This window comes from Sarcophilus harrisii, chromosome 2 (assembly GCF_902635505.1).
Source record: "Sarcophilus harrisii chromosome 2, mSarHar1.11, whole genome shotgun sequence".
Taxonomy (NCBI): Eukaryota; Metazoa; Chordata; class Mammalia; order Dasyuromorphia; family Dasyuridae; genus Sarcophilus; species Sarcophilus harrisii.
Window position 1 is genome coordinate 197,673,647 of NC_045427.1, and position 17,171 is coordinate 197,690,817.

The 17,171-nt window shown below is 38.8% G+C and overlaps 1 protein-coding gene across 1 annotated transcript in view; it reads right to left on the reverse strand.

Annotated features, from left to right (window-relative positions):
• The window catches only part of MEMO1 (mediator of cell motility 1), a 118,182-nt gene extending 102,040 nt beyond the window's left edge, over positions 1-16,142 (reverse strand). Inside the window, exon 1 of the mRNA XM_031951228.1 lies at positions 15,649-16,142. Coding sequence (XP_031807088.1) covers positions 15,649-15,709 — 61 coding nt within the window. The 5' untranslated portion in view covers positions 15,710-16,142. The remainder of the gene's footprint in view (positions 1-15,648) is intronic.
• Between the last annotated feature and the right edge of the window lie 1,029 nt (positions 16,143-17,171).

The following is a 17,171-nucleotide window of genomic DNA, read 5'->3' on the forward strand; positions in this document are numbered from 1 at the left end:
TTAAAGAAGGGAAAGGGACCTGTATGTGAAAAAATGTTTGTGACAGCCCTTTTCATAGTGGCTAGAAACTGGAAACTGAGTGGATGTCCATCAAATGGAGAAGGACTGAGTAAATTATGATATACGAATGTTATGGAATATTATTGTTCTGTAAGAAATGGCCAGCAGGATGAATACAGAGAAGCTTGGAGAGACTTACATGAAAGAATGCTAAGTGAAATGAGCAGAACCAGGAGATCATTATGCACTTCCATCAACACTATATGAGGATTAATTCTGATGGAAGTGGCTATCTTTGGTAATAAGAGGATCCAATTCAGTTCCAATTAATCAGTGATGAACAGAACCAACTACACTCAGAGAAAGAACACTGGGAAATGAATGTGGAATGCTTGCATTTTTGTTTGTCTCTCCAGGTTATTTTTACCTTTCTAAATCCTATTTTTCTTGTACAACAAGAGAACTGTATAAAAATGTATACATATATTGTATTTAAGACATACATGTTTAACATGTATGAGACTGCCTGACATCTAGGGAAGGGAATGGAGGGAAGGGAAAAGTTGGAACAGAAGTGATTGCAAGGGTCAGTGTTGAAAAATTACCCATGCATGTTTTGTCAATAAAAACATATATATATTTAAAAAAAAAATTTCTCCTCCTTCTTGCTGTACAAGAAAAATCGGATCTAGAAAGAAAAAAAAAAAAAACCCGAGAAGGAAAACAAAAAATGCAAGCAAACAATAACAGAAAGAGTAAAAATGCTATGTTATGGTCCACACTCATTTCCCATAGTCCTCTCTCTGGGTGTAGATGACTCTCTTCATTACTGAACAATTGGAACTGGTTTAAATCATCTCAACGTTGAAGAGAGCCATGTCTTCCATCAGAATTGATTGTCGTATAGTCTTATTATTGCTGTGTATCATGATCTCCTGGTTCTGCTCATTTCACTTAGCATCAGTTCATGTAGGTCTCTCCAGGTTTCTTTTGAAATCATCCTGCTGATCATTTTTTACAGAACAATAATATTCCATAACATTCATATACCATAATTTATTCACCCATTCTCCAACTGATGGGGATCCACTCAAGTTTTCAGTTTCTAACCATTACAAAGAGGGCTGCCACAAACATTTTTGCACGTGTTGGGGTCCTTTTCCCTCATTTAAGATCTCTCTGGGATATAAGCCCAACAGTAACACTGCTGGATCAAAGAGGTATGCATAGTTTGATAACTTTTTGAGGATAGCTCCAAACTGCTGGATTCATTCACAATTCCACCAACAATATATCAGTGATCCAGTTTTCCCACATTCCCTCCAACATTTATCTTTTCCTGTCATCTTAGCCAATTTGACAGATGTGTAGTGGTATCTCAGAGCTTTTTAATTTGCATTTTTCTGATCAATAGTGAAAACTGTCTTCATATCCTTTGACCATTTATCAATTGGAGAATGGCTTGAACTATTATAAATTTAAGTCAAACTATTTCAAAGTCCAGTTCTTTTTGTACAGCAAAATAATTGTACATGTATACTAACATTGTACTTAATTTATACTTTAACATATTTAACATGTATTAGTCAACCTGCCATCTGGGGGAGGAGGTGGGAGGAAGGAAGGGAAAAATTGGAACAAAAGGTTTAGCAATTGTCAATGCTATAAAATTACCCATGCATATAACTTGTAAATAAAAAGCTATAATAAAACAAATAAATAAATTTAAGTCAATTCTCTATACATTTTAGAAATGAGACCTTTATCAGAACCTTTGAATGTAAAAATGTTTTCGCAACACGTTAGGAATATTTTGTTTCCCTTCTAATCTTATGGGCATTAGTTTTATTTGTACAAAAACTTTTTAACTTAATATAATCAAAATTATCTATTTTGTGATCAATAATGATCTCTAGTTCTTCTTTGGTCACAAATTTCTCCCTCCACAGGTCTGAGAGGTAAACTATTCTATGTTCTTCTAATTTATTTATAATATCATTCTTTATGTCTAGATCATGAATCCATTTTGACCTTATCTTGGTATACAGTGTTAAGTACAGGTTGCCTAGTTTCTGCCATACTAGTTTCCAATTTTCCCAGCAGTTTTTGTCAAATTATAAATTTGATGAGGTTTAGATTTGGGGTACCCAAATGAAATTAGGGTTTCTGGTGGTCAGGGAGTTAAATAAGGTCTAGTGGCGGCACAAGGGTAGGGAGTTCTGAAGATTCCCTTCTAGTAGCACAAGGGTAGAGAGTTCTGAGTGTATGGTTCAGACAGCATTTAATAAAAAAGCTAGAGAAATATCTAGAAGCAAAGCAAAGTTTATTATACATTCTCAAGAATCAGGCGTCCCACCCATGGAGCAGACAATCGAAGGGAGGAAGCGCCGTAGGGGGCAGGGTCAACACTTTTTAATCCCTTTTTATACCCCCTCCCACCACTGACCCTCATCCTTATTGGTTGAGGATCTTACATTCTAAACGCAGGAACAACCCAAGAAATTGAACTTGACCAATAAGTACATAGTTGCCCATAACAAGGGGACTTAAGTATGCCCTTAGGGGATAGCAGGGAGGGGACTTAAGTATGCCCTTGACTTGATGCTTAAAGTCCTTCAGGCCTACTCCAACTCTGAAATAGATGAAGCCTTACTCAATTTTCACAACTGTCTTGAAAGATCTCACCTCATCTTGTTCATGAGGATTCCCTTCTAGCGGCTCAAGCAGTTCTCTGTAAAGGAATTTACAGACTCGAAAACCTAGACTGATCAAAGAGGCTTATTATGGGAATTGGAAGTAAAGTTAAAAGTCTAGTTAGCAAAAGATTAGGTAAAGAGAAGAGGGCACTGGAAACAATATTCCAGTGGGCAGAAGCTCTTTGGGATGCCAAGTATGGTATACCTGGCATGTTTAGAACCTCTGCAAAGAGAGGATTTTAGTTTGGCTCTTTTATAATAGGGGGCTTTGGCTAAAAACTGAAGGAGGCTCGTGGGTGGAGTCCCAGATTGGCTCAACACTAGGTTTCAACTAGGGCTAGAATTTGAATTGAATTCAATGGTTTTCAGGACTGAGCCAACCCCACCCAGACAACAAAGATGAAACTGTGTTTCGGGGGGAGTCCCCTCACTGAGGCAGTCAAAGTGAAGAAGGCACCTCAGAACTTTGAAAATCCTGGAAGGAGAAAATCTTCAATTCTGCCTCAATAAGAGACTTTGCCTCATATCTTTTTTCTTAAATGAATTTAAGTTCCAACTGCTTGAGGGGGAAATGATGTGGGAAAGATTCCTATCTTTGATTCCCAACCCCCACCCCCAGTTAATGTAATTACCCTTTAATTCACAAATCCTGGTCTCTTTGAATTCCAATAGAAGATCAGGACCTGTCCCAGCCCCACCCGGATCTGAGCCAACTTTGGGGCTACACCCAAAAGCTCCTTGAGTAAAATCTCCCATTATAAAAAGGAAACACTAGGACCCCCTGTCCACTGGACCCTCTGTCCGGTGCCCCAATAATAAATCTCTTTGATCAATCTAGCTCTCAAGGCAAATAAATGCCTTTATAGGGGACTCTAGCGCCTCATGCCTCTACTGTTATGCCCTTTTAATGTGGTGGCCCAGTTCCTCCAATTGTCCTATTTAATTATTCTAGTTTAGTCCTATTTAGTTATTCTGCCTTGTTATAACCTTTCCCTCTTAATGTCTGAGATAAAGGTTTTACAGACATTTCTTAATGTTTGGCAAAATAAAGGTTTATCCATTTTAGATGTCATTAGAATATCAGTAACCTCCCTCCATTAGGTTATCCCCACCTAGGTCCCTCCATTATGTCACTGTTCTTGTTATTCCATAAAAAGCTTGCTGTCCCATGATTCGGGGCTAGACTGTTTGAGGTGTTAGTCTCTTCTAGCCCTGGGATCAACATGGATCCATTGGTCCCAGTATTTCTCTCCATTTAATAAACTATTGAATTGGTCTCTAATCTCTTGGTCTTGCTTAGTTTCTTCGGCATTACACTACTAGATCTCATTTACCGCTGTATCCTTGCACCAAATCCAAGGGAGTTGCAGGGGAGCTCTGTTTGACTCCCTGTGCTCCAAACCTGCCACTAGACCTCAACTAAACCCTAATTTCATTTAGGTACCCCAAATCTAGACCTCAACAGAAGGAAGTTTTCTCCTTTAAGGATTTTCAGTTTTGAGGATCCCTCTTTAAATACTTATACCAAAGGCTGGAGTCTTTTGAGTTTGTCAAACACTAGACTGCTATAGTTATTGACTATTTTGTCCTGTGAACTTTACCTATTCCACTGATCAACTACTCTTTTTTCTTAGTCAGTACCAAATGGTTTTGATGACCACTGCTTTATAATATAGTTTTAGATCTGGTACAGCTAGACTACCTTCATTTGATTTTTTTTTTTCATTAGTTCTCTTGAAATTCTTGATCTTTTGCTCTTCCAGATGAATTTTGTTGTTATTTTTTCTAGGTCAGTAAAAGTTTCTTGGGAGCAGAAAGAGAATAGAGGTAAAGAAAGATACAGATAAACATAGAGAATACCCTTATCAATGAGACTTGCAGATCCCCTAAAGTAAAAGACCTTATTCTTTTAAAAGAATACAACTAAAACTTCACTCAAGAGGAGGAAAAGGAAGATATAATTGTTCCTATTCACAAAATACTTTAAGGTTTTCAAATTGTTTAACCTCTATTATTTCATTTGATCTCCAAACTTGAAGAAAATACTGCTTCCAGGACTTAAATAATTTGTCCTTATGTTATGCTAAAGTTCCCTTTTAATGGGGTGACCAGTTCCTCCAATTGTGCCATTTCGTTTTTCTGCCTTAGGTTATAACCGTCCCCTCTTAATGTTTGAGATAAAGGTTTTATAGACATTCCTTAATGTTTGACAAGATAAAGGTTTATCCATTTTGGATGTCATTAGAATATCAGTAACCTCCCTCCATTAGGTTATCCCCACCTAGTACCTCCATTATATCATTGTTCTTGTTATTCCATAAAAAGCTCCCTGCCCAGGTACTCTGGGCTAGACTCTTTGAGAAGATAAGCTTGTCTAGCCCTGGGATCAACATGGATCCATTGGTCCCAGTATTTCTCTCCATTTAATAAATTATTGAATTGGTCTCTAATCTCTGTCTTGCTCAGTTTCTTCGGCATTACACTTAGTCCCACAACTAAGTGTCAGAAATAAAACTGAAACTTGGATCTCTCCTCAATCCAAATCCAGCATGCTTTCCAATATATCTGTCTTTCAAATACTAATTTTTATTTGTACAGAACTTAGCAATCTTCAAATCACCTTTATTTGTGTAAATTTCTTCAAAACAGCCCTAAGGAGCAGACAAGGCAGGCACTGGCATATCCATTTCACAGATACAGAAACTGAGACTCAGAAAAAGGGTAAACAGTAGAACCCGAACCTAAATTTTTTGACTCTGCTCACAAATTTTTATACTATAAACCAAACTGCTTCATCAGAAATGGGGTTTAAAGTTAGAGTTTTAAATTTGAAAAACCAATAACAAAGGTACTAGAAAACATATTGCTAATTTAATCAAGCTTAACCCTGGTTCCCATGCATTTCCTTCTATACAACTTTGTCTTCAGGGCAAAATTAATATGTAATAAAAAAGGAAAGAGTAGCACATTATATAAAATGTCTTTTGATTAGAAATAAACTTCTGAATTTTCTAAGTCCCTAAATGCTATATAGTGTTTTTTGTTGTTGTTTTGGCAAAGCTGTTCAGCAGAGCAATAATATACTTTACTACACAATGGTGTTCCTGTTAATTAAAAACTAAAGAACTATTTAGAAATTTCTTTTGACTCTAGAACAAAAGATAAGACCAAAGAACCACCCAATTAAATGACTTTAAAAGTAATACAAGTAAAATAAATAAAAACAATTTAAAAAGGAAAAACATCTTTGCTATGGTACACTGGCTCAATACTTTCTTTCATTAACCCATGTCCTCCCCTCAAGTAATACAGATCACAACCCATCCTTGGGCTCTCATTCTATGTGTTTCTTCCCTGTATACTTAACAGAAAATGTCTCAGATCTTCCTTTTGATTCCTAAAGCGTTTCATGAATATCAATGTAGTAACTAAGGATATAAACTCCCTATGCTACATGTCCAACCCACTTCCATTTCCAGTTAGGCACATCTTTGATGATATCTTTTCATCATCAATGAAAACATTTTGCAATCCATTTCTACCCACCAAACATATTTCCATTACCCCAATTCTTCTTACATGTCCTACTATAGCTAACATGGATTCTTCTTCCACTTGATTTTTCCTGTGTGTACTACTCTTCTAAAGGACTATGTATGGATCTCATTGAGGCAGTCTTGTAGTGTTCCAGGGCTTAACAATCACTATTACAAAGTCATCCACAAAAAAGAATATCTGGAAAACCTTCCTTCTAACCACACAATGACTACATAAAGCCAAAATGAACTCCAAATTACAAAAAATGAATAATAAAGATGAGTCAATGCTACAAGACAATTATACCAACTCTAATGTCATTTAAACAAGCTATTGAATCTAAAAAAATCTGAAAAAGGATAAAAATAAAGATATTGACTGTGATTACTAACATGGCTTCAATAACTTTAACTGATACAAAATAACTGCCATTAAAAAAAATCATACAAGTTCAGAATCTACCTCAACCAGTAAAAATCTCTGCCAACAGGTTAGACATGAAAGCTAAGAGCAACAGGAATTCAGAATACAAGTTCATTTATATTCTTTTCATTGTTCACTTGTTTCCTACTGTTCCTGTCCGCTTTTGTGGGTTTTCTTGGCAAAAGTACTTTGACATTTATTTGACAATTTGGTTTGACATTTCCTTTCTGTAGCTTATTTTACAGTTGAGGAAACTGAGGCAAACAGAATTATGTGACTAGTCCAGTCACACAGCTAGTAAGCATATGAGATAAAATTTGAATTCAGGTCTTCCTGACTTAGCACTTCTTGCTGCCCACAAGATATTTTAAAGCTTTACAAGATAACCAAAAAAAAAATTAGCTAAGGGGAAAAATGAATGCTATGTTATTGTGGATTTTAGTGTTTGGGGTTTTTTTTTTAATGAATTATCAAGTTGAAAGCACCATATACCATCAGACTGGATTATACATCTTATTTCAGAGATCTCTAACCAATATATGGGTTCCCAGTCATACGCTTCAAGGCATTTATCACCATTTCAAGTCAAGCCCAGGTATTTAGAAACAATCCCCACTTTCCCCTTAACCATGGTGATATATCAGAAGACTTGCCCCCTCCCCCAAAAAAGTAGCTCCTTTCTCACAAAAAGATTAGCAGTCCCTTCAAACTGTTTCAAACAAATAACTTATTTCTGATGATTCCATGGCTTCTTCCATTTGCCTAAATGTGTAAATGCTATGCTTAATGTAACTGTTCCCTAGCTTAAGATTCATATTCATTCTAAGAAAGGTAAACATAACTCATATGATTTTAAGATTGTCATACTCAACAGTGCCTATAAAGAATCATAATAAGCAGAAATAGATATAATGGTAATTAGAGAGCATATAAGAGAACCATTGAACCAACTAATTACCCTTTTCTAATTGCCTATTTATTAATCACACATACACATATCCCTATTTACTACTCAGTCTCTTAAGGATCTTCACAACCACTATCAGTGAGTATCCATCCCCAAGGCTCTACTCTGAACCCTCTTGGTCTCTATATTTATTTCATTTGGTGATCTCAACAGATCCCATGGATGGAATTATCTCTATGTTGATGATTCTCAGATCTAATTAACTAGCATAATCAAGACTCCTTTAGAACTTCCAGTATAGCCTTTCCAACCATCTATTAAGGCATTTCAAGAGGGCAGAACCAAGATGACAAGAGAGTAGACAGATCTTTATCGGAGATGTTCCTGATGTCCCTCAGATTAACACCAGACAAGCCGCTGAATTGATTTTGGAGTAACAGAATCCACAAATATTTGGAATGTAACAAATTTCCATAATATATTTTGGAAGAACTTCAGGAAAGGTCTGTTTCAAGTGGGTGGGGGGGAATCGGCCAAGTGCAGGGACCTAGAGGAGTGTGGCATCTGTTCCAGGCAATCTACCTGAGACTCTTAGCCAAAATACAGCAGCACTGGCTATTCTGTCCTGCTTAGAAGCCAGTGAATCAGTAGATTAGCTGTGAGACATCCAACACAAATACAAAAGGCAAACGGTGAGCCTCTGAACCTCAGAAAAATGGGGAACTTGACCATGTCCACTCAGGCCTGTAAGTCAGCAGCACCAGCCCAGGAAAGTGCAAAGCTACTCTGTAAAGGCAGCTTGGGGCAATCTCCCCTTTCCCCTTTGAGCAAACCTCAACCTTTAAAAAAAAAAAAAAAATAGCAACAAAAAAAAAAAAAAAAAGAACTCTGACCATGGATAGCTTTTATGGAGAAAGAGAACAGATCTCAAACTGAGGATCCCAAAGGCAAATAGCCTTCAGGTGAAAGGGTGATATGAATTGATCCCCATCTCACAAGGCTCTCTTGGACGAATTCAAAAAGGATCTTAAAAGGCAATTGGAAGAAAAATAGGAAAAGGAAATAAGAACTTTGCAAGAGAGATTGGAATAGGAAACACAGAAATTATCTGAAGAAAACTTCTTAAAAAATAGATTTAGTGAAATAGAAAAATCATGTAAGTCCTTACAAAATAGATTTGACAAAATGGAAAAAAAGCATATAACTCCTTACATAATAAATTTGAAAAACAGAATTTGTGAAATGGGAAAAAAAAATTCAATAAACAAAACACCTCATTAGAAAGTTCAATTGGCCAAATGCAAAAGGAGATTTTAAAAAGCCAACTGATGAAAATAATTAATTAAAAATTAGAATTCAACAAATGAAAATAAATGATTCAATGAGACTTCATGAATGTCAAACAAAAACCAAAAAAATGAAAAAATAGAAGAAAATGTAAAATATCTCATTGGAAAAACTGACCCGGAAAACAATTTAGAAGAGACAAAGAATTATTAGACTTCCTGAAAACAATGATTGGGGGGGGGGGGGGGGGGGGGGGGGGGTGGGGGGGGAAGAGCGGGGAGAGCGAAGAACCTATACATCATCTTTCAGGAAATCATAGAAAACTGCCCTGATATGCTAGAGCAAGACAGTAAAATAACCATTGAAAAACATTTCAAACTAGAGTTTACATCCTAAACTGAACATGTCCAAAATTGAACTAATTATCTTTAGCTCAAATACTCTCTCTTCTGAATTTCCTAATTTCTCTTTTACTGTTGAGGATACTACAATGCTCCCAGTCTCATCCATGACTCTCATCCATGATATTCAATCTATTTTCAAGTACTGTCAATTCCACCTTCATAACATCCCTGGTATACATGACCCTTTCTATTACTATCACTACTCTGCTTATGGACCCTCATCACTTCTTATCTGGAAAAGCAAAAGGCTTTTTTGGTCTTCCTACCTCAAGTCTCTCCACATTTCAATCCATCTTTCACTCAGCTGTCAAAGTAATCTTTCTTAAAGGTCTGACTATGTCACTGGGCTGGTCAATAAATTCCAATAGTACCCAATCACCTCATGATGGAAAAAAAAACAAAACCCTCTATTTAGTTTTTAAAGACCTTAATAAACAAGACCTTTCCTATCTTTAAGTCTTCTTATACTTTACCCTTCTCAATCTATAATCTACTAACTGTGGTCTCCTTATTGTTCTTTGCATAAGACACTTCATTTCCTTACTCAGCCTATTTTTTAGTCTATCTTTCATATCTGAAATGCTCTCTCTTCAACTCTTCCCCCTGGCTTTCCTTCAAGGATTAGCTGAAATCTTCATTAATTTTAATGCCAATGTCTTCCCTTTTTAGTCTACCTATACTTTGCCTGAAAAGTTTTTCTCTCCTTTAAGTTGTGAGCCCCTTGAGTTTATAACAGATTTTGCCTTTCTTTGTATCCCCAATGCTTAGCACAGTGACTGTAGGCAGTTAACAAATGCTTTTTGACAACATTTCACAAAAATAAAAATTTCGAATTTTTACAAAATAACAATTATTTAAAAGCTAATATTGATACTATTAATATTAATTAATTAATATCAATTAATTAATATTAATATTAAGTTTTCCAAAACACTTTCCTCACTACTAACTACCCTATGAAATAGAATGTACAACTATGATTATCCTCATTTTACACAAAGGAAAGTCAGGGATTTTAAAAAAAGCTAACTCAATGTAAGAAAGAGCACTTCAATCCAAGTCTTCTGACTCCAACTCCAACACTTTCCATTAAGCTACACTTTCAAATGTTTTGATGTGTTATCTTTTCAATCATTTTCTTCCTTTTATGTACTTAAGAAATTTTTACTGCTATTATTTTTCAACAAACATAATCAATGTCTTATAATTCTTCATTCCCAAGTCATCTTTAATGTCTCCATCCATTACCTTAGCCTTATATTTTATTAATAACCAAACCCTAATCACAGTATTTTCTTTTATCAATTTCTTCCTCTCTCTTTCCATCCTAGTTCAAGCTATTATCATCATACCCATATGATCTCCATGTTTCCAGTCTCTACTTCCTCCAGTTCATATTGTACATTGTTGCCAGATTAATCTTCCTGAAGTACCACTTTGAACAAGTTATTCTTCTATTCAAAAAACTTCAATGTCTCCTCACTGATTACAAAATAAGATCTAGACTCTTAAGCCTGACATTCAAGGGCCTCCACAATATGTCTCATATTTATTTTTGGAAGCAATAAATAAATATATATATATTATAATATAAAATATGTTAATAATATTGAAGCATGGATTTTCTATTCTGAGTATTCAAATTCTATGCTTAAAAATTCATCTGGTGAAGACAGCCATCTATACCCAGAGAGAGGACTGTGGGAACTGAGTATGTGGATCACAACACAGCATTTTCACTCTTTTTGTTGTTTGGTTGCATTTTATTTTCTTTCTCATTTGTTTTCCTTTTTTATTTGATTTTTCTTGTACAGAATGATAATTGTAAGAAATTGGAACACAAAGTTTTGCAAGGGGTTAATGTTGAAAAATTATTCATGTATATGTTTTGAAAATAAAAAGCTTTAATAAAAAAAATCTAAAAAACTACACCCACTCTCTATAAAGCCTCTCTCTCTCTTTATCTCTCTCTCTCTCTCTCACTCACACACACACCATTCCCCAAAGCAAACTCTTCCACCTAATCTATTTGTCTTTTATAATTTATCTTTATATTTTACAATTTTTTGTTGTAAATAACAATTATTTCTAACACTTTGAACATTGACTTATAGACTCACAGGACTTAGATTAAGAAGAACAAAGACTATCTAATCAATCCCCTAATTTCATATTTGGGGAAATGAGGAACATCAAGATTAAATAAAATAAAATTAAATAAATAAATTACACCAGTGGTGCATACAACTTGAAACAACACTAAATTTACTTATTTCTACCTTGAAAATTCAATTTGTATTTGATAGTTATTTGAATTTACAGCCCCATATAATAGAATACTGATTGAATCCGGAAACCTGGATTCAAGTCCAGTATTTCACAGCCTATGTCATCACTTCTGTTAAGACCATGCTCTCATCTATAAAACATCAAAAAATAGTTATACCATTTATCTCAAATGCTTGATCTAAGGAAACAACCCTATAGACGTTAAAATGCTGTAATTTTTCGTAGCACGTAGTAAATTGAGCTATTAATTTGAAGAGAAAATCAATTATTACAATTGTCTCTTTTGGGTTTTTTTTTTAAGCAAATATAGAAATATAGAAACAGTAACAAATAATAACATTTTAACAAAAAGCAACATAAGTACCACAAATTCCAACAATGATCCTATCATCTCAGATAAATATAAATTAATTAGAAGGAAGTTAATTTTATAGATTCCATGCTAATCTATCATCTACTAGTCTATTTAAATCACCTATTTTGTTTAAATACAAAGCTCAACTTTTTTCCTCTACAGAATTCCTATGGCCATTTCTCAAACCATCTGATTGGTATCAAGAAAATCAAGTCTTTATCTTAAATCATTTAATTAAATTATAATAGTTCATTGTTAGTAAATCTAAATTTCTTAAGTTAGATGATCTTCAGGGGCTCTTAAAATATTTAAAGATTTAGACTCAAGAAATTGATATTTCAGGTCCAAATTTTAAGTTGATGTTACATACATATTAAGAACGAATCTCCAATCATTAAGTCAATGATCAATTATTAAGAATCTGTTATGTGGAGTAGCACAGCAAATAGAGCACCAGCCCTGAAGTCTTGAAGTCCTGAAGACTCGAGTTCAAATCTGACCTCAGACACTGAACACTTACTAGCTGTGTGACCCTGGACAAGTCACTTAACCCCAATTGCCTCAGCAAAAGAAAAAAAACAAATAAAAGGCAAAAAAGTCAGAATTTATTCTGTGCCAGGCTCTGTTCTAGTTAAGTCAAAAAATGTGTCTACTCTGAAGAAGCTCTTGGTTTAATGGGCAGGAAAACATCCAAACAACAATGTATAAACAAGATATACAGATAGATAGATAGATATACAGATAGATAGAACATATATGTATGTATGTATGTATATACATTCACACAATAAGTTGGAAGTCATCAACAGAGGGATTTCTTCAGAAATCTATAAGATAACATTAAATGGAATTTATACATAGAGTATTTAAAACACATTATCTCATTTGGACCTCACAAATCTCAATGAAATCAACCCCTACAGGTAATACATAGGATTTCCAATTAACAGATTTTAAAAAAAAAAAAAAACTGGCTCACAGTTCATCAATTTACAGCAGAATAGGCCTCTAGAAAGAGCTCTGAATTTGGAATCAGAAGGCTTAAATCCAACCCCAGTTTGGTCACTTAAAGTTTGTGCGACCTTAGGTCATCAGACCTCAAGGGGGACTAAAGGGCTTGAATTAGATGGTCACTAAAGTCCCTTCCAGTTCTACAATCCATAATCTAATTCATAATCTATAACTTTTGTGAATGGTCCACAGCCACATAATTACTAAACCAGCATATGAACCCAGATTTCCCAGACTCTACTCCTTCATTCTACCCAAAAGAAAACTAGAAAGTCATATACAGTTTATGTAAAACTACCAAAAATAAATTTTTCATCACTTAGGAAACTGTGAGAGGCAGAATCAAATTCTGAATAGAGAGTTGGTGTCAAGAATCAGAACTGGATTCAAGACTTGCCTTTGGCAATGGCTCAGGAGCCAGGGCAAGTCATTTACACTCAAAAACTAAGACTATATTGCTAAGTAGGTACCTATCTAAACTGGTAAAGGAAATTTCTTCATTATGCCAGTAAAATCACATGTATGGTCCAAATCCAAAAAAAAAAAAAAAAAAAAAATGTAAATGTAAAAAAATAAGGCAAAAAAATCGGATCCATAAAGTTAGTAATGAGAAGCTGGCCTTTTTAAAAATGTAAACAGAGAAAGCCTGGGTAAATTGCCTCTATCTCAAAAAAAAAAAAAAAAAAAAAATTGCAAGTGTCCACTTTTATTTTTCCAAAGTGGTAACAGTCTAGAATAGCAATTCTCTAACTTTTTGCCCTTAAGACTCCAATTTATACTTTTAAATTACTGAAAAAGATCCTTTGTTTATATGATTATATTTAAGCAATATTTACCATATTAGAAATTAAGATATCTTTATATGACCTTGAAAATAGTTTTGACCTCACAGACTTCCTTACAGGGAGGGTCTTAGGAGTCCCAGGGAATATTTTAGGAAGGGGACCCCACTATAAGAACTGTTAATCTAAAGGTCTGAGCAAGGGTCCTGAAGTCTGAAACATTTAATTTTCTAAGTTCTGTTCTGCCCATGCCATTCACTGGCTTACTGCATGATGCTGGGGGTATCACAAGTTCTCTGCATCTGTTTCCCCATCTGTTGAACAGGAATAGCACAAGTGACATTCTCAGGTTATGAAAATCAATTAAGTGTTTATGAAGTACTTTAAGGTTTCACAGAGGAAAGGTGGTATAACTACAAAATTTCATCTCTGTTTAACAATGAACCATTTTTTTTTTTTGCAAATCTCATCAATCCTTGGTTTCTTTTTTATACCATATCATTGAATCATTTGAAATGTATTTTTTAACCAATTTAGCAAACCCTAAGTCCCTAACTTTTCTGAAAGTCGTTGTTTTTCCCACAAAGCATGTCACTATCTAACCCAATTACACAGAAGAGTAAAAGTCTAGTACTCAGTAAGAAATTACAGGTAATTAAAACCAGAGCATCTAAGACAAATAACTTTTTAAAAAGTCACTCGAGAAATAAGTTTTAACAATGGCATAGGGGGAATGGCCTTCTTCCTGCTACAAAGAGAACACTAACACATTTGCTAAAGATACCGACTACAGACGGCTTATTAGCTTCAAAGCCAAGACAGCTTTTATTCACTTTAAAGCTAGACTAGTTTGTTATGGAGCCAGTCTTAGCAACTGCAGGGTGCTCAGGGACTATGGAGGAGATTGGTAAGGTCGCCTTGGAAAAGTGCTGATGCCACCTCTAGCTGCCCCTTGGGTAAATGACAGTAGTAACAAAACACTGACAAAAGAACCAACAGGCTACCCCAGGCCTCGGCTTAACAATAATTCTGCCCCACCCCCAACACACAAAGCTACACTCTCCAGAAAAAAAAAAAAAAAAAAAAAAAGGCCTCCTGCAAATCCATTCCCACACCGCCAAAGAAGGGCACACTAATAATCAGCAGAGGAAAAAGGATGGGAGAACGCGGCTTTCGACACATCTGCTCTGTCTACACCCTTCATTCCAAGTCTTCGAGAAGTGGAGAGACTGCAAGAGTAAGGAAGCTGCCTCGTTTCTCAACTGTGAGGGGTAATTGAGAGGAACCGCAGAAGGCGAAAGGGGGGCAGGGGAGAGCCACCGGAGGAAGAGAACTCCCTCGAGTCTTGGGCTCTGGAACACAAGGAAGAAGGGAGAGGATAAAGGGAAGCGTGTCTCCTCTGGAAAGCAGGCGACCGGGGGAGTCCCCTCCCTCGGGAGTAGGGGAAAGAGGGAGGATCCTACCCACGACTCCAAAGGCATGAAAGACCACCACCCGTGGATGGTGGGAGAGGATCTGCTCTCTTTCTATTCTCAGAGGTAAGAGGAGGAAATACCCTACCCCCGACACGGGAAGGGCTGCCCGCATCTCTCCTGCCCCACTCGCAGGGTGACTGGGAGGCCAGAGCCAGGTTCGGGGTACCGACAGCGCCGGCCCCGGCTTCCGGGGTGGGAGCGGTCAGCGCGACCCGAAGGTCGCAAAGGGGCCAAGAGGCATACTCCCGCAGGCGAAAATTTGGGGGGAGGGGGAACGGGGCGATCCCCGCTTCCTCTCTCGCTCGGGCGGCCCGCCACAGCCCGGCGTGCGGGAGAGCGCCTCCGCTCGGGGACGGCCCGGCCCGCTCGCTCCGCTCCTCCCCGCCGCGCCGCGCCCCGGGCCGCAGGGGGAGTAGTGGAGGCGGCGGCGGCCGCCTGGCTCAACTAGGCTCGGCTCGGCCCCGGCCCTCCCGCCCTCCTACCTGAGGCTGTGTACCAGCTCCCGGCGTGACTGGCTTCCCGGCAGACCACTCGGTTGGACATCTTGGAACCTGTGCCGCCTATGGTGCACGAGGATGAATGAGGAGGAGGCGGCGGCGGCTGCAAGAACGGCTCGGGGAGGGGACGAGGCACCGCGGGCCCAGCCCAGGAGGAGGCGGCCGCGGGGAGGGGATCGGCCCGACCCAGGAGGAGGAGGAGGAGGAGGAAGAGGAGGAGGCGGCAGCAGAGGAGGAGGAAGAGGAGGAGATGGCGGTGGCAGCGACCCCGTCCCGGATCACCATGCACGCGGACGGCCGCCAGAAGAAGGGGCCCGCGGCGGCCTCCCAGACCGCGGCAGAGCCCTGGCGCCGGCCCCCGGAGTCGCCACTTCTCCCCCTCGGGGGCAGGGCCAGCCGCCAAGCCGCCCTGACACCACTTTGCCCCCACGCCCCCGCCCTCGGGCGGGTGCCGCCGCCGCCTCCGGTGACCCCACCCCCCTGACTCCGCTCCCGCCCCCGGCCCCGGCCCCTTCGCGGCTCCCCTCCCCCAGAGCGCCCCGGGCCGGGCCGGCGCGCCCCGCCCCTCCGCGCTCCGCCCCTGCCTGCGCCTGCCCTGCCGCCCGCGCCGGGGCCTGGAAGATACCGAGCTACGGCCACTCAGGGCTGCATCGGAGAGCTGCTTGGGCCCGGGAGGCGGCCGCGCGAAAAAAAATGGCCGAGACCGGGGCCGGGAGCAGGGCCTCAAATGAAGAGGTCGAGCTCGTGAAGAGCCAAGACTTCCTCACTCGCCAATCTTCCCACCCCACCCCCGCCCCACAACGAAAGCTGCCCACTGAGCATGCTCAGCTGCCGGCCGGCTGAACGTGCGACTTTGCGCTCCTCTTGGCGGGAGGGGGACCGAAGGCAAGGGACCCGAGACTCCGGACCCACACGGGCCCCTCACTCCCAGCGTGGCCGAACTCCCAGAACAGTCGCATACTTAGCAAAGAGGGAAGGAGAATTAGTGGATCAACACATCAAAGATTTTTTAATGAGCAACTTTAACCCGTGGCCACGAAGCGAAAGTTTATTTATAAAGAGACAAAAGTGGTAGATCCTCCCCAGGAGGGATTTGTCCCCTCCGGTGCTTCTTTCACTTAAAATAGTTATAACAATGCAATGTTTCCAAAAGCAGGCCCAAAGTACCAAGGTGTGGACTCTGCTCTTTGGTGGAGGTGCTCTTGGGCTCACACGTGGAGAAACTAGTCTTTTGAAATCACACAGGTTAAATACCAGGATACCGGAGTAACCCACTTCCATGCTGGCCAGGCCTCTTTAACAGAGAAAAGCAATGCATGAAGTTTATCTATAGTTATTACAAATTAATTCCTATGTTCAGTGCCTGATGTTTTCTTGAACATATGTTGTTACTTCTCTTTTTATATGAAATTCCACCAAGATTAAAGTCTAGCACACCAGTCTGTCTGGGTTTTTGCCTCTCTGATGGAATGAAATTCTCAATGGATCAAGTATTTATCACTTTTCCT